General features: G+C 51.1%; 1 protein-coding gene across 1 annotated transcript in view; it reads left to right on the top strand.

Annotated features, from left to right (window-relative positions):
- The window catches only part of myo3a (myosin IIIA), a 683,164-nt gene that overhangs the window by 448,266 nt on the left and 212,121 nt on the right, over positions 1 to 22,777 (top strand). Inside the window, exon 23 of the mRNA XM_072508449.1 lies at positions 12,120 to 12,199. Coding sequence (XP_072364550.1) covers positions 12,120 to 12,199 — 80 coding nt within the window. The remainder of the gene's footprint in view (positions 1 to 12,119; positions 12,200 to 22,777) is intronic.

Raw genomic sequence — 22,777 nt, 5'->3', positions numbered from 1 at the left:
TCAAGGCAATGTCCTGAGGCTGTCGATATGTCACGCAGCGTACTCTCTCAGTTTGCCGTTTTGGAGGGGGCGGAGCATCGCGAAAGCGGCGCCTCCCCAGAATTGGTCAGGAACTTTGATTCTCTGGCCGATCGCCGAATGCGATTTCGCAGTCGCCGACCGGAGAATCCAGCCCCCAACCTTTCTGCTTAAGATAACCCCTTCATGGCAGCAATCAGTCGAGCAAACCTTTTTTTTTTAGAATTTACAGTGCAGAAGGAGTGCATTCAGCCCATCGAGTCTGCACCGGCTCTTTGAAAGAGCACCCTACCCAAACCCACACCTCCACCCTATCCCCATAACCCAGTAACCCCACCCAACACGAAGGGCAATTTTGGACACTACGGGCAATTTAGCATGGCCAATCCACCTAACCTGCACATCTTTGGACTGTGGGAGGAAACCAGAGCACCCGGTGGAAACCCACGCACACACGGGGAGAACGTGCAGACTCCGCACAGACAGTGACCCAAGCCGGGAATCGAACCTGGGACCATGGAGCTGTGAAGCAATTGTGCTATCCACAATGCTACCGTGCTGCCCCTTCTCTGAACTGCTTCTTAAATAAGGTGACCAAAACTGTATGCAGCATTCTAGGTTTGGTCTCAGCAATGCCGTGTATAACTATAGCAAGACTCCCTTACATATTGATTTAATTCCCTTGCAATAAATGACAACATTCCATTTCTCCTTCTAATCACTTACTGCACATGCATACTAACTTTTTCTGATTTATGTACCAGGACATCCAGATTCCTCTCTACCTCAGAGTTGTGCATTGTGCAGTTTCTCTCCATTTAAGCAATATGCTGCTTTTCTATTCTTCCTGCCAAAGTGGACAAGTTCACATTTTTCCACATTGTACTCCATCTGCCAAACTTTTGTCTGCTAACTTAATCTATGTTCCCTTCACAACATACCCTCCAATCTAACTTTGTTTCAACAGCAAATTTAGCTACCATACATTAAATCCCTTCATCTAAATTATTGGTATAGATTGTAAGTGATTGAAGTACCAGCACTGATCCCATTACATCTTGCCAACCTGAAAATGGCTCATTTATGTATACTTTCTATTTTCTGTTAGCTAACCAAGCTAATATGTTACCCTCCATCCATGAATTCTTATTTTGTGTAGTAACCTTTTGATGTGACACCTTGTCAAATGCCTTCTGGAGATCCACGGACATGACATCTGCAGGGTTCCCCTTTATTCAGGTTCTTTGTTACTTCATCAAAGAACTCGAAAGAAAAAGTCAAACACTATTTCCTTTTTCATAAAACGATGTTAACACTGTCTGATTGCACTGATATTTTGTTAGTGTTCTACTCTAACCTCCTTTTCTAATAGATTCCATGATTTTCCCTGAGAGAGCTGATAGGCCAACTGACCTATAGTTTCCTGATTTCTGTTTCAGTTTTTTCTTGACTAGGGGAGTTAAATTTGCCTTTGTCCAATTTGGCGGTATCTTTCCAGAATCGAGGGAATTTTTTAAATTAAAATCCAACTCATCTACTATCTCAACAGTCACTTATTTTAAGATCTTAGAATGAAGTCCATCAGGGCTTGGGGACTTGTCAGTTTTTAGTTCTAATAATTTTCTCAGAACCTTTGACTGTTAATTGTTTTAAGTTTCTCCCTCCACTTCACCTCTTGATTTATGATTATTTCTGGTATGATATGAAATGAATGAAATGAAAATCACTTATTGTCACAAGTAAGCTTCAAATGAAGCTACTGTGAAAAGCCCCTAGTCGCCACATTCCGGCGCCTGTTCTGGGAGGCTGTTACGGGAATCGAACCGTGCTGCTGGCCTGCCTTTGTCTGCTTTCAAAGCCAGCGATTTAGCCCTGTGCTAAACAACCCTTTTGTGTTTCCTGCAGTGAAATAGACATAAAGGGCATGATCTACCCAAATGGGGACAGAGTCCCATAGTGCGTGATTAGTCGGGTATTTCTTGGTGCTCAGAGCGCCGAGAAATACCCCGCTATCTAACGCTCCTCTGGGTGGATCTGGGGCCTCAGTGGGGAATGCGCAGCTGAAACCGCACTTAGCTCCATTCCCTGTACTGAGGAGCTCCACTCGTCCGAACTCCTCAGTGCAGGGAGAGATTAGGACGCCATTTTTAAATGGCCTCCCAATCTCTCGTGCTCCAGACACGACCCCCGAACCCCCCCCCCCCCAAAAGCTCACTATAAGGGGGTCCTCGGACCACCCCCCGCATGTCTTGCGCCCGCATGAGGCACTCCCGGTCCAATCCCTGCCATGCAGAAAATGAGAGGTGGCACTGCCAGGGTTCCAGGCTGGCAGTGCCAAGGTACCCAGGTGGCACCAACAGTGCCAGGGTGCCACATTCCCCAGAGGGCATGCTTGCGGGGGCCTCCGATACCCTGGAAGACCTCCTGTTCCGTCTGGTCCCTGTTTGTGGAGACCAGCACTGAACGGCGCTCGCCTGAAGTCTCCAAGGCGTGGGATCTAATCCCCTTAATGTTAGGTCGCGGGAATAAATATTAGAGAGAGAATAGCTGTCTCAATTTAATATGCAGATTTGCCAAAAAGTGGCCCATTTGCCAAATGGGCAGGATTCACATTGCGACGTCCCACACTAGGGTGTGGGGAGCCGGGTAGTTCCTGGAATGGGAATTTTCTGACATCTACCGACCGAGCCGCGCAGCTTTTCGGGTGCAACACAGCCAGTAGATCCCGCCAATATGTCTGTTCAATTCTTCTGCCATTTCCTTTTTTTCTGCTATTAATTCCGCAGTCTCACCCTCAAAGGAACCAATATTCACTTTCGTTACTCATTTCCGATTTTAATATCTATAGAAACTCTTGCTATCTGTTTTTATATTTCTAGCTAGATTTCTCTCATATAGTCTAATTTCTCCCTCCTTATAACATTTATAGTCATTGTTTGCTGTTGTTGATATTCTGTCCAATCTTCTGACCTGCCACTAATTTTTATGCACTTTTTCTTTCAACTTGATACCACCTGTGACTTGCTCAGTTCACCATGGATGATGCATGCTTCTTTTCACCGGGATGCATCTTTGCTGAGTGTCACAAAATGTCTCCTTAAATGTCTGGCACTGCATCCCTACTGACCTAACCCTGAATCTAATTGCTTTATGTACTTTAGCCAGTTTTGGCTTCATGCCCTCATAATTGTCCTTATTTAAGGTTAAAATACTGGTCTTAGATTCATTCTTCTCTCCTTCAAACTGCATGTGAAATTCAACCTTGTTCTGATCACTCCTACCCAGGGATGCCTTTATGATGAGGTCATTAATTAATTCTGCCATGTTGTACATTATCATATCTAGAATAACATCCTTTTCAGGTGACTCTAAAACTTACTTCTCTAAGAGACTGCCCCGACATCTTCCAGACTATCTTTGCCAATCTGATTCACACAATCTAAATGTAGATTGAACCACCCATGATTATCGCCTTACCTTTCTCACAAGCCCTCATTACTTCTTCCTGCATACGCCATCCTACAGGGTGGTTACTGTTAGGAGACCTATAAACTACCCCCACAAATAACTTCTTACTTTTTCTATTTCTCTACCCAAAATGATTCTACATCTTTGTTTTTAGAATTGAGGTAATCTCTTATGACTGTACTTTAACCCCTAATTAACGGAGCTACCCCACCACCTTTTCCTTGCTTTCAGTGCTTCTGAAACATGGTGTACACTTGAGTATTCATGTCCCAGCCTTTGCCATAGTGTAGCTATATCTCTGTCATTGGTACCAGGTCAACATTCAATGACCTAGCTCCACTGAAGTCTACACTGCACGAGTGGTGGTCCCACTCTACTTGGGTCTCCCAACTCACACTTTTGCATTCTTTTGTGGACCCTTAGAAAGTTTCTGTGGACCCCAGTATCACATGCAAATAGCTGTGCTATATATTCTCTGTTACATTGACTGGTCAGAACCCAACACCATGGAGACATATTTACCACTTGTTGGTGAAGGTCCAAGCCACTCAAAATCATCCAGAAATTAGAACTGCGAACGCAATAGTTAAACGTAAATCCAGAAATGCACTTTGCAACGAAAGAGGAAAGTTATCATTTCATTTCAGGTCGAAAAGCTTTGGATCATTGATCCAAAATGTTATCATCATTTCTCTGACCAGAAATCCTGCCTGATCTGCCGAGTCCTTCTGATATTTTCGGTTTCTATTTCAGTTTTCCAGCATCCAGAGTAATTTGCTTTTGTGATTATCAAACAAGTATATTTGCAAACATTTGCATGTACACAGTCGGCTGCCTGCTAATTCTGTGTACTACGCAATAAATGGGGCAGATCACACCGCATCAACAACCCCCATCATATAACAGAGCTGTTATAGGGAGAAATCATTCCACTGGAGACATCCCTTGTGAAAGGAGAGAACTGACAATGGTTGGATTAGCATTTATAACTCAGGCTGTGTCATGGGCTATCAATCAATTTATACCAGAATTGCACACTTTGTGGTTTGTTGTGCTTAAATGTGCTCTCTTCAGCTTCTACGTATTGTGACACTATTCAAAATAACTTTAAAGTTGTGGACCGTGAGACTATGGCCTGTTTAATAGGCTAAATTCACACCTCATTAGCTGCTCTGCCTATGCAGGTGACTGGGGAAATAAGCAATTATCTCCAGAAACTAATGGGACAATCAATATCTACTCAAAGAGGTTTCTTCAAATGACCTCGTGATCATTTTGGAGCACACTTGTTCTTCCTAATTTTTCTGAAGTATAACGCATTATTGTCTTGCTGATACTGTGTAACATTTATAACCCGGTTGATCTGCTGCATGGAGCTGAAGTGTTTCATTTTATTTGCTAAGGCAATCAATGTCATTCATTTTCACTTGCTTAACCCCGATGCTTTGGCAGGCCCAAAAATGTTTCCCTCTTCCTGAGCTGGAATTTATGGAGACAAAAGGGGTCCTTGTGGCCAAAGGCGTCGGCATCAGCCAATTAAGTGACTGCCTCCAGGTCTGCTGTCCAAGCTGCCGGCCAATCAAGGAGCTCAGCAGCCAACAGCGGCATCATTGGTGGTGGCCATTGCTAGAATTGTATCCACATTGATGGCTGCGCACTCTCAAAGTCACTTCACTGGGGTCTCAGAGCACCAGAGGTCAATCAAGCAGGCCTCAGCAATGTGTTGCGTGAGGTGTGCTGGGGGAATGTTTGTTGGTTAGGGCAGATGGCACCATTGCGAGCGAACTGGTCAGGAGATTGGCAGGGTTTATTTGGTGGTTTTCCTCACGTGGTAGAGGGTCCCTTGAGTGCTAGTAAAATGCCAGCAGAGGTGGGAAGAGGCACTTTATTGGCCACTTAGGAGTCTCAATTTGGCTCTGAGCAGGTTGTCTGTTACCGTTTCCACCACTAGCAGAGGAAGATGATTGGCATTCCTCTCTGCACCATTTTGTCAGCCTTCCCACCTCACAAAAGAACTGCTCAAACCCAGCACTCCCAACCCAACAATTTAAAAACATTTACTTTCAGTTTTCACAGTCATGTCACCATAAAAAAGCTCCTCACGTAGGGTTGGTAGATCTGGGGCGGGATGCTCCCTTTCAGAGACTAAGGGCTGGATCCGTGGCGTAAGGGTGGATCCCTGGTGCCTTACGTGGGAAAAATCGTCGCCGCCCCAGCACCGATCCTCCGACCGGTGAGGGGCTAGCAGCCGCACCATGTAAAAAGCCCGGCCTCCACAAAATAAATGGTCAGAGATTTGCCGGGTCCATGGCAGCGCATGTGCACGGCGACGACCTACATCACGCTGTACAACATGCCGCCGACCGGTGTGCGGACTCAACCTGCCAGATAATGCCCCCCTGGTCCCCCCCTCACCACCCCCTGGCCACCCCACACCAGCCCCCCCCACCCCCCCCAGCCCTCGCCGAAGCCCCCCAGACCAGCAGCACGGCTCCCGCCCGACTGTGGAGGGCTGGACACAGTCCACTGCCGCCAGGCCGGGGTTTCAGACCACTGAGTGCACACGGCAACCGCACCGTCGGGACCTCGGCCCATCGGGGGCAGAGCATTGGGGAAGGGCCGTCAGGTGACATACTGAGGCCGCCCCAACAGTGTGCGGTGCGTGCCGTGATGATGCCGTTTTGGAGGGGCGGAGCATGCAAACACAGGCGTCGCCCCCGATTCCATCGTAAAAAGAGATTCTCTGCCCCGATTACCGATTACAAAATCGATGTTGGGGAATGGAGAATCCCGCCCTAAGTGTTGATGATGGGACGGAATCAGTGGACTTCTACGACAACAAAATTGGCGCTAGTGCCAGATCAATTCAGGAACCGTTATTGGACGAGCACCGGTGCCATGTGGAACATGAGCGAATCCAATGGAAAACGGTGTTGGATTCGACGGGGTCAGGATTGACACCCGAGAGGCTGACAAGTTGCAGCCGCATATTAGCACTCCACTCCCCACACACACTCATCCCAGCACAGAGTGCGGCAATCCAATTTGCAGATGCCGAGCTGGAGACTCTATTGTACGTTGTGGAGCCACCCTGTAACCCAGGGTTCGAAGGAGGCTGCCACCTGTGGGCGGACTCTGGGCCTGGGCGCAGGTGGCAGACGCCATGCGCACCGTGGGTGCCACCACCAGGATCGGAAATCAGTGCCACAAAAGCTCCTCAGGGAGGCCAGAATGAGTTAGCAGCACTGTGCCCATGGTACTAACCCCCGTCCCTCACACCCATAACCCCCCCCATCTGGAGGGCGACTGGAACCCATCCGCCAGCAGTGTGCAGGCTCCCCACCCTGCACCACATGCCAGCACCTATACTGGCCGCCATGGCCGGGTGACTTGGCCACGAAGGCTACCAGCTGTTCACCCCCTGTACTGCATGCGTCCAACTGCCAGATATTTTGCCCTTGCTGCCACCCCCCCACCCCCAACCCCCACCCCCAAGAGAAGGTGTCGCATAACCACTGGGACAGAGAGAAGACGGGAGGGGGACCGGTCTGGATCTGCGACACCTCACCGCAGCGGAACAGCAGGCACTGGATCTGGTTAGTTAGCCCGGAGAGTGGGAGATCGGCATCAGGTGAGAAAGTGGGACCCCTTGTGTTCCAGTTCCCCATGGCACATGTAGCATGACCACCATCACACCACTCACAAAGCAGCCTCACCACCCCATACCATCCCCTCACAATCCCCTCACCACCACTCACCACCCCAACGCGCGATTCAGTCATGTGTCCAGTCTTGCATCTTGCAGGATCACCTGGAGATGAGGTGGACACTTCTTGTGTCCCCTGCCCCCAACCCCAGGTGGATACCAATGTCAATGAAGCAACGTACAGCGACGAGAGCCCCCAAACCGCAAACCAAGACACCCCGGAGCACCAGTCCGGGGATGACATTGACTTCCCGTCACAGCTGTCTCCAATACCCTCGATCATCCCAGGAACACTGAGCTCGGTTGTTGGGTACGTTAGTGAAGAGGCTCTTGGGGCACTATCTGGTGCGCACCACACACATGCTGCGGTGCATCAGGTGGAGGTAGGAATCCCCAAGGGGCGGACGGTCAGCGGGTGGCCTGACTCCAGGAACCAGCTGCAGTCCAGATGTGTTTTGGGCTTCTGGAAAGGGCAGTCCCATCGATAGTGGAGATGCAGGCACAGAGCCAGGGACTGTATGAAGGTTTGTCAGCAACCATCCAGCATCTGGAGGTGCAGTTGGAGAGTTTGCGTTGGAGGCCCTGGGGCCGAAGGTATCGGCCATGGGTTAGGATGTTCAAGGCCTGGGGTACTCCATGTGGGCAGTGGCCAAGGCAAAGGACAGGGGTGCCCTGTGGCAGGCAGCCACGTACGATGGCCACCTGGACTTTGCAGCGGTGCTCCAGATCTTGGACCAGTCACAGCAGGTCATGGGGCTGAGGGCATCGGCAGAATTGCCCGGGTGCTGGCCGACCTGAGCCAGTCACGGAGGGAGGTGGCACAGTCACTGCGTGATGTGGCACAGTCCCGGATGGAGGTGACCCACTCTCTGTGCTCCGTGGTCGTGAGCATTGAAAATCGCTTATTGTCACAAGTAGGCTTCAAAGTTACTGTGAAAAGCCCCTAGTCGCCACATTCCGGCACCTGTTCGGGGAGGCTATTACGGGAATCGAACCGTGCTGCAGGCCTGCCTTAGTCTGCTTTCAAAGCCAGCGATGTAGCCCTGTGCTAAACAGCCCCTATAGCCCTGTGCTAAGATCCCAGCATTGTGACCCTGGTCGAGACTGGAGCGGGCCTCCAGGTCTGGCAGCGGGGAAGCCTCAGGGGTTGGCTTCGGCCGCACCCCCATCCGATGGGGTAGCCCAAGTGAGGAGGAGGTAATGGGGACCGTGCCGGTGACTCCTTCAGGGGAGGTGCCGGAGCACCACAATGCCGGAAACTCACCCCCTCCCGCACACACACACACCTCCTGTCTCTGCTGCATCTGATGGGCAGTGGGCAGAACAGGGTGGCATCATGCCACCTGGGATACCCAAGCGACTGCCGGATCCATCCAGGCCCGGTTGCTCCAGAGGACGGCCGCCAAAGGGGACCCATGTCACAGGGTGGGAACCACAGCAAGCTGTCTCAACCCCTGATGTACCGCAGTGGATAAACCCTGTCGCCCAAGTTCCACCCCCTCACTCCGGGGTGCACCTCGAAGGTGTCAGGAGCCGTCGAGTGTGCTGCGATGAAGGTGTCATGCACACTGCCCGGGTATCGGGGGCAGACTGCATGATGTGAAGCCCATGGTCACACAGCAGCTGCACGTTGATGTGTGGAACCCCTTTCGGTTTGTGAAGACTGGCCTGTAATGGGCTGTTGCTCGTAGGGCGTCATGCATCCTGTCGATCACCCACTGTACCTGGGCATCCCGGTGAAATCCACTGCCTGGGCTACACTGAATTTGATGTATTCTGGTGACCGGGCACTTAGAGCCTCAGTGATGCACCTGTTTACTGAGGTCTGCGAGATCCCAGACAGGCCCCCATTCGGCTGCTGGAAGGACCCCGTGGCGTAAAGGTTCAGGGCGACCGTCACCTTGACGGCCACCGGGAGCGGGTATTCTGCCCCATACTGCCCTGGTTCCAAGGGCGCCATGATCCTGCAGATATGCCATACAGTCCCCCTGTTCAGCCGGAGTCTTCGCAGACATGCCCGGTCCGGCAAGTCCTTGAATGATAGGAAGGTCGGTACACATGAGGCCTCTTGCAATGCCTCCTTCCCACCTCCTCCTCGGCCCATTGGGTAGCTGGTTCTCCATCCTCACCAGCTGACCCTGTTCCTCTGGGGCAGGTTCTGCTGTTGCAGGGTCCTCCTCGAGCAGCTTCTGCTCGTACAGCCTCATTGCATCTGCCAGGACTGCAGCTGCCAGGTTGAGGACCACCATTCCTGATTGGATTCCAATAGCTATTGCCTGCAATAGCCATTGAAAGGCAGACATATTAGCATGGTGTGTCCCCCATTCCCACCTGGGTCCAACAAGCTACATGGTGGGCCCAGCCTGCATTGTAGCCCTGGCCCCCACGTACCCATCCTGCCCACATATCCCTCCCCATCGCCAAGTCAACCACCAGCCATTCTCCATGGTTCTCTACCCTCTGCACCGGGGGGCCTCTGGCCCAGCACCCATCCCTGCTGGCAACGGTATTGGTGGCTGGTGCTACCCATGCCAGTGCTAGGCTCCGCGGTCCCATCCGTGCCATCCTGTAGGGGCTACTGTTGGCATTGGCCTTGGGTGGGCCGCGTGATGACCCTCTCTGCCAGGTGGAGCCCGGTTGGGGGGGAGTTGTTGGGGCAGAACAGCAAGGGTGGTGTGCGGTGGTGGAGGGGGGTAGAGTTTAGGGGCGGTGGGGTGCATGGTGGGGAGTGGAGTGCGGGGGTGGTGGGGTACAGGGTGGGGGGTGAGGTGTAGTGGTGGTGGGATGTAGGGTGGGGAGTGGAGTGCGGGGGTGGTGGGGTACAGGGTGGGGGGTGAAGTGTAGGGGCGGTGAGGTGCAGGGTGTGGGGTGGAGTGTAGGGGTGGTGGGGTACAGGGTGGGGGTGAAGTGTAGGGGTGGTGAGGTGCAGGGTGTTGGGTGGAGTGTAGGGGTGGTGGGATGCAGGGTGGGGAGTGAAGTGCGGGGGTGGTGAGGTGCAGGGTGTGGGGTGGAGTGTAGGGGTGGTGGGGTACAGGGTGGGGGGTGAAGTGTAGGGGTGGTGAGGTGCAGGGTGTGGGGTGGAGTGTAGGGGTGGTGGGGTACAGGGTGGGGGGTGAAGTGTAGGGGTAATGGGGTACAGGGTGTGGGGTGGAGTGCGGGGGTGGTGGGGTGAAGGGTGGGGGGTGGAGTGCGGGGGTGGTGGGATGCAGGATGTGGGGTAGGAGTGCGGTGTTGGTGGGTTTCAGGGTGGGGTAGCGTGGGGGGGGTGGAGTGCTTTGGGGAGGTGAGAACACCCATACGGCCGGTGTCACTCTGCAACCACGGGCCATGGTGGGTGGTCATTGCGCTGTGCCGCGAGATGACATCGTTGCAGGCCGGGGTAATGGTGGTCTGTGTCTGGACACCCATGTCACAGGGGGTCACCCTGACCCCACGGTCCATCCCCTGGTCACCCCCCGCTGCTCCCTCCCAGCCCAGGCAGGCGCCGCTCAGCCAGCCCTGCCAGCAGCAGATCTTGCAGCCCAGGTTGCGCCTCTGAATGCCCTCCCTCCTCTCTCTCCCTCAGCAGCTACGGCGCCTGGTTTCCAAATTCTAAAATCACAAATGATACTCGCCATCGATAATTCTTCCTGGTGGAGACATAACATCGCAGAGGCCCCGGATAATACTGGGCTAGGCCCGCAAATGATATGCCAACGGCATTTACTGTACGTGTGGAGTAGAATGCACTGACGCCACTGTTGAGGCACCAGAGCATGGCATACTGTTGGGCGCCTGGCACCAGCCATGATTTTCGCCGTGCGCGATTCTCCGCCCAATGGCATTTCGCGATTCCGATGTCGCTGGACGTAGAATCCTGCCCCAGCTTTGCATAACTATCATAAATATAATTTTTTTTTAATTACGTAAATCTGAAAGTTTACCTTTGTTCACATTGTCATTCCTTTCATCTCTGTTCACTCTCCATTCTTCTCTCACTTCTGTTTTGTTTGCCTAGATACTTCATAGATCATAGATCATAGAATTTACAGTGCAGAAGGAGGCCATTCGGCCCATCGAGTCTGCACCGGCTCCTGGAAAGAGCACCCTACCCAAGGTCAACACCTCTGCCCTGTCCCCATAACCCAGTAACCCCACCCAACACTAAGGGCAATTTTGGACACTAAGGGCAAGTTATCATGGCCAATCCACCTAACCTGCATATCTTTGGACACTTGATTTATTTGGTTGTACGATTTAGTCATTGCCCTTCAAAACAGTCATTGTAAATACATTTCTTTCTTGAGAGATGCATTGTAGCCTACAGTGCAAACATTCCTGCCATATATCTAAATTAATTTCAATTTTATTTCATTAAGTGATGAGCCCCTGCATTGCACCTTATAGATGGTACACACTGCTGCTACTGTTCATCGGAGCTGGGAGAAGTGAATGTTTGTGGAAGGGGTGCCAATCAAATGGGTTGATTTGTCTTGAGTGTTGGAGCCTCACTCATCCAGGCAAGTGGAGAGTATTCACACACTCCTGACTTGTGCCTTGTAGATGGTGGCCAGCCTTTGGGGAGTCAGGAGGGGAGTTACTCACCGTGGATTCCTGGCCTCTGACCTGTTCTTGTATTTATATGGTTAATCCATTTCAATTCCTCGTCAATGGTAACCCCCCGGATGTTGTTAGTAGTTGAGATCCAGAGAGGTCAGAGTGAGAGTGCGATGGGGAGAATCAAAATGACTCATACACTCCACCCCCCACCCAATCTGCATTTGGTTTCCCCAGTGTAGAGAAGACTACGTCCTGAGCAGCTCCCTTTCAGGCTCACTCTTTTATCCTCCCACCACTCTGACCGATGGATTATTTCCAGCATTTTCTGTTTTTGGCGAAGTTAAATATTATTTTATTATCTTCATGGTGCCCCTTTATTTTACCCTAGGAAACCTGTCTCATTCCAGGGGGAAAGGAGCAACAGTTCCCCGAGTTCGAACTCCTCAACGTCCTCTGAACCATGGGAAGGTAGACCCAAAGCTTAGCGTACTCTGAAATGCTGAATGTGCTTTTCTGCTTTACACTGATTGTCATTGCCCACAGAGCTACCCACACAGACGTTTTCTGTTAAATAGTGAATGTCTTTAAGTACAAATTAACTGTGGTAGACTCGGTTTGGCTGACTGAGGGTAGAAGTGGTGATGAAACGTGGGATTTAGCCAAGCTGGCAGGAAGGGAAAGAGGTTTTAAATTCGGGAATGCCAGCACAATCGGTCCAAAGAGCGAGTCGGAAGCGGCATGAGCCCACACGCTAACCTGGAGGCTAAGGACGAGTGACTGAGGTTCCTGGGGGAGAATAGAAGGGGCCCTTTAACATCATGTTAGCAAACCTCAAATTGACTGGTGCTTCATGACCTCCCTCTGACCCCCCAATAATTCCATTACTGGCAATTATATAAGTGGATGATTTTCATGACAGGAATGGCATGCGGATCTTTTCATGTAGAATTGCTGTTGCAGAAATAGCAATTTCAACCGCTTCGGCTTAACTTTGGTACTGACTTATTGCCATTGGATTTACACAATTTAACAATGTACAAACCCCCTGGTATTTCATCTAATTGCTCCTTCCATCCCACTAATAGTATGACAGAATTTTGGTGAGCTGGTTTGAGAGGTCAAGAACAGTGTTAATCATTTTCAGAGGTCAGTCTCTGTAAAGTGTATTGATATTATGCCGCCTTTGCAGCCTATATACTGACCAATGCAATCATTACCATTACCTCTCAAGGGTGACAGTCTTCATAACATTTTCAGAATAAATAAAATCATTTACATAATGCTGATGGAGGAAGCTTTCCAACACTCACTATGGATCAGCTGTAATGAAACAGCCCTTCATATTTTTAGCATTATCGAGGGCCATTAGCTCAAGCTGCCTAATTGTGATTCTGATGTGCCGGGGCCAGTGCACACTGGATAGAAATGTACAATCATGGTAATTTAAAGAAAATTGCTAACAAAACATTTTGTTACTCCCTGGTGTGCTGAGATTTACTTTAAGAAATATAGACTGAAAACTGTATTTAGCTGCTTGTATCTCACTGGTTCAATAATTTCTCGAGAGTGGTCAAGCCTTATCAGCAGAGTTATATTTAACAAATCAGTAAAGGCTGCATTATTGGTCCCTAAAGGAACTTAAATGTTTATTTTTTGTCAACTTTTATTCAGCCTGTAGGGGAGGTTGCTGTCGTGTTGGGTGTTCTGATGCACAAATGATCCAACACGGCTGCAGATGGTACAACTCTGTTTTATTGTCTTAATCAATAACAACTACTAACTGCTAGCTGAGGTTCGTGCTTCACCAGCTAACCTGTGGATCCAGCCCCATCACTATCTTGGTGAGGCACTCAGCACATGGTGTATGTCTGAGTGGCGCGCTGTGAGCTCTGTGCTCTGAGCTATCTCCTGGTAGAATGAGCGGGAACTGTGGTGTTCCCTGTTTTATAGTGCGTGTGCTCCCACTGGTGATTGGCTGCGATGTTATGTGTGTGTTGGTTGGTCCAACTACCTGCCCATCAGTGTGTGTGTGTGATTGCACCATGATATGCTGATGTGGATATCATGACATCCCCCCTTTTCACAAGGATATGTGCCTACATGCTAATGAATAGAAGTGTGTACTGAGTGCATCTGAGTATGTGTGTGCAATATTTACAACATGTACATGAGGCTAAACTATATACAGAGGAAGGTGTCAGGTGCAACAGAGCAACGAGGTTGTACCAATAACAGATCAAATGCAATCAGCAAACGACGAGAGAGAACTTCTGGAATGACAAGAAAGAAACACGTTAACAGTATTGCAAAACAATTCAGTGAATCCAATGTGCTAACAGGCTCATAAGTCAAGTCTATCAGGTGGGCGACGAATTCGGGTTGACCGCCTCAAGGGTGGGTCAGGATCCACCGGCTGAGGAATGGGCCTGGCCATGGGCGAGAGAGGAATAGGCAGAGTGGCAGGAAGCTCAACGACGTCGACATCAGGGACAACAGGAGGGCGTGGCACCGGTGCATGATCTCGTAGCGAGCGCGGAACCAGACGAAGGGCCCGCCGATTATGTCGGCGAATGGAGCCATCAGGCATGCAAATAAGGAACGAGCGGGGAGCCACGCGGCGGAGAACCTCGGCGGTTGCCGACCAGCCACCCTCCAGTAGGTGTATGCGGACATTGTCTCCAGGCGCCAGGGCAGGAATATCAGTTGCCCGAGCGTCATGTGCCACCTTCTGCTGAGTACGCTGTTGTTACATCTTTCGCAGTGGGTCGGGTTCAGGAACATGAATGGACGGCACAGTGGTCCTGAGGGTGTGACCAATCAACAGCTGGGCTGGCGAGAGGCCCGTGGACAGTGGGGCCGAGCGATAGACCAGCAGGGCTAAACAGAAGTCAGATCCGGCATCAGCAGCCTTGCAGAGGAGCCGCTTCACGATGTGGACGCCCTTTTCCGCCTTGCCATTCGACTGGGGATGCAAGGGACTGGACGTCACGTGCGTGAAGTTGTATGAAGTGGCAAAGGAAGACAATTCTTGGCTCGCAAAGCAAGGCCCGTTGTCAGACATGACAGTGAGTGGAATTCCATGGCGAGCAAAGGGTTCTTTGCATGCCCAGATGACAACTGATGATGTCATGTCGTGCAGGCGTATGACCTCCTGATAATTTGACAAATAGTCAATCAGAATGATGTAGTCCCTGCCGAGCGCATGAAAGAGGTCCACATCCACCTTCGCGCAGGGGGACGTGACCAACTCATGGGGCTCAAGTGTCTATATAGTTACGCGGCTGAAACCTTTGGCAGGTCGGGCAGTTGAGCACCATGTTGGCGATGTCGTCGCTGATGCCCGGCCAGTACACCGCCTCTCGGGCCCTCCACCTGCACTTTTCAACTCCGAGATGGCCTTCGTGCAGTTGTTCGAAGACAAGCAGGTGCATGCTGTGTGGGATCACAATCCGGTCCAACTTCAAGAGAACACCATCAATGACGGCCAATTCATCCCAGACATTGTAGAATTGTGGGCACTACCCCTTGAGCCACCCTTCCATCATGTGTTGTGCATTACACGCTGTAGAAGGGGGTCAGCCGCAGTTTCACAGCGAATGTGGGCCAGACGTGCGTCAATGACCGGCAGATTGGCCGATGTGAAGGCTACTTGTGCGTCGACCTGACAAACGAACCCCTCCGATTCGGACGGTGTGTTAACCGCCCTAGACAGAGCATCTGCGGTGATGAGGTCCTTCCCCGGGGTGTAGACAAGTTGGAAGTCGTACCTCCAGAGCTTGAGCAGAATGCGCTGGAAGCGAGGGGTCATATCGTTGAGGTCCTTCTGAATGATGCCGACAAGGGGCCGATGGTCGGTCTCCACAGTGAACTGCGGAAGACCATACACATAATCGTGGAATTTGTCAATGCAAGTCAACAAGCCTAGGCACTCCTTTTCAATCTGCGCATAGCGCTGTTCTGTGGGGGTCATGGCCCGTGACACAAAGGCGACCGGGGCCCATGTTGCGGTATCATCCCATTGCAGGAGTACCGCCCCAATGCCGGACTAGCTGGCGTCAGTTGAGATCTTTGTTTCCCGTGTGGTATCGAAAAACGCCAGTACCGGGGCGGTGGTGAGCTTGACCTTGAGCTCCTCCCATTCACTCTGGTGTGCGGGCAGCCACTGGAATTCCGTTGACTTTTTGACCAGGTGACGAAGAGCCGTTGTGTGCGAGGCAAGGTCGGGAATAAACTTCCCCAGGAAGTTGACCATCCCGAGAAAGCGCAGCACTGCCTTCTTGTCTGCCGGCTGCTGCATGGCTGCGATGGCTGCCACTTTGTCGGCATCCGGCCGCACACCCGACCGGGAGATGTGGTCCCCCAAAAACTTCAGCTCAGTCTGGCCAAAAGAGCACTTGGCTCGGTTGAGGTGCAGGCCCTGATCTCGTATCCGTGCAAAGACACGCTGGAGACGACTGATGTGCTCCTGTGGTGTGGTGGACCAGATGATAACGTCGTCTACATAGACATGTACCCCTTCGATGCCCTCCATCATCTGTTCCATAGTGCGATGGAACACCTCGGAGGCCGAGATGATGCCGAACAGTATCCTATTGTAGCAGTATCTTCAAAATGGAGTGTTGAAAGTGCACAGCTTCCTGCTGGACTGATCCAGTTGAATCTGCCAAAAACCCTTTGAGGCATCAAGCTTGGTGAATATTTTTGCCCAAGCCATTTCACTCGTGATTTCTTCTCGTTTGGGTATGGGGTAGTGTTCCCTCATAATGTTTTGGGTCGATACAGATCCGGAGCTCGCCGGAGGGCTTCTTGACGCACACCATGGAGCTGACCCATGGCGTTGGCTCCGTGACCTGGGAAAGCACTCCTTGGTCCTGCAGGTCCTGCAGCTGCTGCTTGAGGCGGTCCTTGAGTGGTGCTGGGACTCTACGAGGTGCGTGAATGTCCGGGGTGGCGTCCGGTTTGAGCCGTATTCTGTACGTGTCGGGCAGTGTGCCATTGCCCTCGAAAAACACCTGGTTGTACGCGAGGAGTGAGTGGAGCTGCGCCCTAAAGTCTGGAGACAGAGTGTGTACCCGCTGAACGAGGTGGAGGACCTTGCACGCCTGTGCGCCTAACAGAGTATCCTTCGAGGATCCAACTATTTCAAAAGACAATGTGGCTTTATGTGAGTTGTGTGTAACCTCGAGCTGGCAGGACCCTGTGGCCGGGATGACGTTTCCATTATAGTCAACCAGCTGACAGTGGGATGGCAGAATCGGTGGTTTAACCTTCAATGTCTGGAAGGCTGACCATGCAAGGAGATTGGCGGAGGCACCAGTGTCCAAGCGAAATGTGATCTGTGATCGGTTGACCGTTAGGGTGGCACACCACTCATCGCCCGGATCAATGCTGTGCACTGGCAGCGGCTGGTGGTTCCGACTTGGGGACAGCTGGTGCTTGTGGATTACAGCAACGCGGAAGGGTTCCCTGTCTTCGGTATCACTGGTCTGCCTGTTGTCAGGATATGACTCAGTGTATGGGGGCTGAATAGCCCGCACGTCCCTGCGAGGCTGGCGGAATTGTTGAGAGTTGGCAGGTTGAGCTGCTCGACAGCAGGCAGCGTAGTGGCCCATCCTGCCACTGCGGAGGCATTGTTGCGCTTTGGCCGGACATTGCCGCTTTAAGTGGGCGGAGCGACAGTTGCCGCACGTCGTGACATCATGGCGTTCGTTGCGCCACCGCGCATGCGCGGTGCGGTCCTGCGTAGAGCACACCTGCGCATCGCGTCCCTCTGCGACAACGTCCCCTCTTTTGGCGCGTACAAGCGCGGGAGGCCTCAGAAAGCACGCGAAATGGCCGCCCTCGTCCAGGCCGGGAGGAACTCGATCGACTGGACCCGCTCCGCCTCGTAGGACCCCTGCCGTGCCGTTTCGGCCACCTGGATTTGGGAGTACCGGCTGGTTGCGTTCTCGTGGAGGACGCAGGTCTCGATGGCAGTCGCTAGGGTGAGGCGCTTAATATTGAGGAGCTGCTGGCGTAGGGTGTCCGAGGTGACCCCACAAACTATCCGATCCCGTATCATGGAGTCGGAGGTGGCCTCATAGCCGCCGGACTGCGCGAGGATAGGGAGGTCTGTCAAGTAAGATTGAAAAGGCTCATCCTTACCCTGCAGGCGCTGCTGGAAGAGGTACCTCTCGAAGCTCTCATTGACTTCCACGCTGAAGTGTTCCTCGAATTTTAGAAGTACTGTCTTGTATTTTGTTTTGTCCTCGCCTTCCGCGAATGCCAGGGAGCTGTAGATGTGGATGGCGTGTTGCCCCGCCATGGAGAGGAGGGCGAACTTCCTGGTGTCTGATGCATTCTCCCTGTCTGTGGCTTCTAGGAAGAGCTGGAAGCGCTGTTTAAACAGCTTCCAGTTGACGCCAAGATTTGCAGCAATTCGGAGCGGCTGCGGCGGGTGGGCTGATGTTTTCCATGGAGCAGGATGCCGGATCTCTGAAAGGGTGCAGGTAGGTCTCACAGTCGCTGGTTAGCTTCCACTACTGGTTTCATGTCATGTTGGGTGTTCCGATGCACAAATGATCCAACACGGCTGTAGATGGTACAACTCTGTTTTATTATCTTAAACAATAACAACTACTAACTGCTGGATGAGGTTCGTGCTTCACCAGCTAACCTGTGGACCCAGCCCTATCACTATCTTAGTGAGGCACTCAGCACATGGTCTATGTCTGAGTGGCACGCTGTGAGCTCTGTGCTCTGAGCTATCTCCTGGTACAATGAGCGGGAACTGTGGTGTTCCCTGTTTTATAGTGCGTGTGCTCTCACTGGTGATTGGCTGCGATGTTGTGTGTGTGCTGGTTGGTCCAACTACCTGTCCATCCGTGTGTGTGTGATTGCACCATGATATGCTGATGTGGATATCGTGACAGTTGCCAGACAACAAGTCTCTCTGTGAAGGTTAGTCATGGGTGCAACACCTTCATCTGAAGGCCGATAAAAGTCAAACTTAGAGTTTGTTGGCATTGTGAGACAACCTTTTTTTTATTCATTTCCGGGATGTGGGCGTCGCTGGCCGGGACAGCGTTTATTGCCCATCCCTAGTTGCCCTTCAGAAAGTGGTGGTGAGTTGCCTTCTTGAACCGCTGTGGTCTTGAACTTGCTGGAACTCGACCATGCCAAGGCTTGCCATGCCATGTCAATCATGGATTACTATTTCCCCACAGGGATGAGTTTGTATCTCAGAACGTTGTCATTTAAGGAACCAAGCATTCCTTCAGCTTTTCCCCACAGTGACAAGGGAAAGTTGCCTCTTGCCTCCATCATCCATCTAGTTGGTACTTCCTTGCCCTCTCTCTTTGGAGAACATACAGAGGTCATATGTAGAGAATAAGAAAACTACAAAATAATTCATAATATTTTGATAAGTTTTTCTCCCCTGAACTATGACAAGAATTCCAATCATTTCTCAATAATACTGTCTGAGATATTACAGGCATAAACATTGAAATTAAATAGTATGCATTTCAGTGCTTTCCCATTGGCCTCGACATTGGCAGGCCAGCACAAATTGGGAGCAAGGAAGTTCGCTGTAACAGATAGGCTCGAGGCACACCCAATATTTGGCCTCAGAACTCATTTAAATGAGAATGGTGAATTGTGTCACCAGACAATTCACAAGCAGATCACATTGGATTTCAGTGCAGTAACGCTCACAGAAGGTGAATGGTGCAGGTAGAAGCAATCAGGAGGGAAGGGGAGTGAGATAGAAAAAGAGAAGGGTGATTAGGAGGAGGAAGTGATTGGAAGGAATGCATAATCGTGCGAGAAGGCCACAATCTGGCGAGGATGGGGAGTGAATGGGAAGGAGCCAAGATGGAGCTGGGAACCATCATAGGCTCTGATCAAGCCCCGAGAAGAGGTCCAGCTCCATCTGGTTCCACAAACAGGTAAGCGACTTTTAGCAAACTTAGATTATTGGTGACATCCCCCAGCAGCCCCATTTTGACTATATGTAGACAACATTTTCCTTTTTAAAATTCATTTAAGGGATGTGGGCTTCGCTGGCATTTATTACCCATCCTTAGTTGCCCATGAGAAGGTGTTGGCGGGCTGTCTTTTTGAACCGCTGCAGGTACACCCACAGTGCTGATAGGGAGGGAGTTCCAGGATTTTGACCCAGCGACAGTGAAGAACAGCGATATATTTCCAAGTAAGGGTGGTGAGTGACCTGAGGGGAACATAAAGGTGGTGGTGTTCCCAGCATTCTGCTGTTCTTGTCCTTCTAGATGTTAGTGGTTGTGGGTATGGTAGGTGCTGCCTAAGAAGCTTGGTGAGTTACGGCAGTGCTTCTTGTAGATGGTACACATGGCTGCCACTGTACGTCAGTGGTGGAGGGGTTGAATGTTTGTGGATTTGATAGGAATCAAGCAGGCTGCTTTGTCCTGGCTGGTGTCAAGCCTCTTGAGTGTTGTTGGAGCTGCACTCATCCAGGCAAATGGAGAGTATTTCATCACACTCCTGACTTCTGCCTTATAGGTGGTGGACAGGCTTCGGGAGAGTCAGGAGGTGAGTTACTAACCACAGGATTCCTAGCTTCTGACCTGCTCTGGGAGCCATAGTATTAATGTGGCTATTCCAGTTCAGTTCCTGGTCATTGGTAACCCCCAGGATGTTGATTGTGAGGTATTCCGTGATGGTAATGGCATTGGATGTTGAGGGGTGGTGGTTAGATCTTCCCTTGTAGGAGATGGTCATTGCCTGGCACTTGTGTGGTGTGAATATAACTTGCCACTTGTCAGCCCGAGCCTGGATAATGTCCAGGTCTTGCTGCATCTGGACATGGACTGCTTCATTATCTGAGGAGTCGAGAATGGTGCTGAACATTGTGGAATCATCTGCAAAAATCCCCACTTCTGACCTCATGATGGAAGGCAGGTCATTGATGAAGCAGCTGAAGATGGTTGGGTCCAGGACACTACCCAGAGGAACTCCTGCAGTGATATGCTGGAGCTGAGATGATTGACCTCCAACTACCACAGCAATCTTCCTTTGTGACAGGAATGACGTAGATGGCAGTTTGAGGGCAGGCTAAATTTGCTGGAGGGTCCTCAAACTGCTATTAGGCTCCTTGCTTGCATAAGTCAGGGGGGTATGACCTTCTGCATCCAAGTTCCCGGGCTTCTCTCTCAACCTTTACCAATTTAAACGGTACTTCCAATGCAAAATGTGAGAGTGTACACCGACCACCGTATTGAATACTTTGGTGTCTGTTCTCTTGTCTGTAAAATGGACCGGCATCTGTTGATTTCTAGACCAGCTTCTCTGCATTAAACGCCTTTGTCCACTATTTTAACAAAGCTGTAAACACATTTAGGTTAATACATCAGCAGAAGTGTTTATAATGGCTTGCTCTCAGTCACTGTGAAATTAGCTGGGAGAAGCCCACGATGCAGGTCACTGTGGGAAGCGTCTCACGCTCATGCTGCCAGATTACTTCCTCCTGAGCACATAATCTAAAGAGGAGGCAGGGAACAAAAATATAAATGGCCTAGCAAATACAGCTTTCTGCTTGCCTGGAGGGCAACCTACATTTAGCCACATCCAAATGGTATCTGCCTCCAGTGAAGCTAAATAGAGGTCAGAAAAGATCACTGCATGCGCAATGCACCCAAGAGTTTATTTAGGGAAGTTGCCGTGAAAAATGACTCCGCATCAGACAGGTAGAATGAAATCCCATTAAAAATCTACACAGAGCTTTAAAGTTCAAAATTAAAAAGAATCTGATATGTTTGCAGCAGGATATTTTTGTTCCTCAGAACTTTAGTTTTTTTTCCTGTGAAGTTCTCATGTGGAACAAACGGCAATGATTAAGTGTAGTGCTCTGTTTGGTGAAGCTCGAGATTGGAAAGGCTTTGGTTTCTTTTGAGCTACATAGTTTTTTCTGACAAATATTCTTTTGACAAATATTCTTTTGACAAATATTCTTTTGACTGCAAGCTTTTCCGACTGAGTTGTTTCCGAACATATGAGTCAGGAGCAGGAGTCGGCCACTTGGCATTTCCAGCCTGCTCTGCCATCCAATAAGATCATGGCTAATCTGACTGTAACCTCCCTCCGAGCCATGGTAACCTTTCACCCCCTTGTTATTCAAGAATCCATCCACCTCTGCATGAAAAACATTCAAAGGCTCAGGGCTCGATGCTCCGGAAAGATTTCTAAACGTGCTTGTGAGTGGGAATTGCTGGGAGCTTCCCGACGCTCGGCCCGGTGTGGTCGGCAACGCTATTTAATGTTAATTGGGCCACTTAACGAGGCATCACAGGCTTCACGCCGTAAATGAAGGCTCGCAGCCAGGGTGCCGAGACAACTGGTCCCAAGGTTTGGAGGCGCAGGCCTGGGGAGGCTCCTCGATGTGGTGGACCCCTGAGGGTCCCGGAGGGTGAGCCACACGGTAGCCAGTGCCACCTGGGACAAAGTGGCAGCGGCCGTAAGCTCGGGCAGTGTGACAAGGACTGGCCTCCAGTGCCACAAGAAGGTCACCGAGCAACACGGATGAGTGGACACCACCCTACCACCCCCCGGAATCCACCCACTCCCCAACGCAACCAGCTCCCCCCCCCCCCCCCCATCCTCCATCTACCTCGCAACTCACCCTTCACACACCCCTCCCTTCACCCCACCCCTCCCATCACCCCAACCTTCCTTTCACAGATGCCCCTCCCCCCCACCAGCACTGTGACCCACACATGCGGCTAACGATGCCCTCTCCGCATCTCCGCAGAGGAACCTCTCCCACAATCGCCGGGAGAGCATTCAGACCAGCGAAGAGGTGCCAGACATAAGAATCCTCATGACATTTGAGGAACAGGCTCTGGAGGTTACGGGGGTAGCTGAGGACAGAGCGACCACCAATGTGGAGCTCAGCACGTGCCACAGAGGTGAGGATACACTGGGCCCCACCCGGGTGGACTGTCAGACGTGAGTTGTTATTGCCATACACTGACCCATTTCTCACACTGACCACATGATTATTCTCCTGCAGGTCCTCCAGCCGACGGCGCCACA

The sequence above is a fragment of the Scyliorhinus torazame genome, chromosome 6 (genome assembly GCF_047496885.1).
Source record: "Scyliorhinus torazame isolate Kashiwa2021f chromosome 6, sScyTor2.1, whole genome shotgun sequence".
NCBI lineage: Eukaryota > Metazoa > Chordata > Chondrichthyes > Carcharhiniformes > Scyliorhinidae > Scyliorhinus > Scyliorhinus torazame.
Note: the sequence above shows the minus strand (reverse complement) of the source record. Positions and strands in the feature narration are given on the sequence as shown.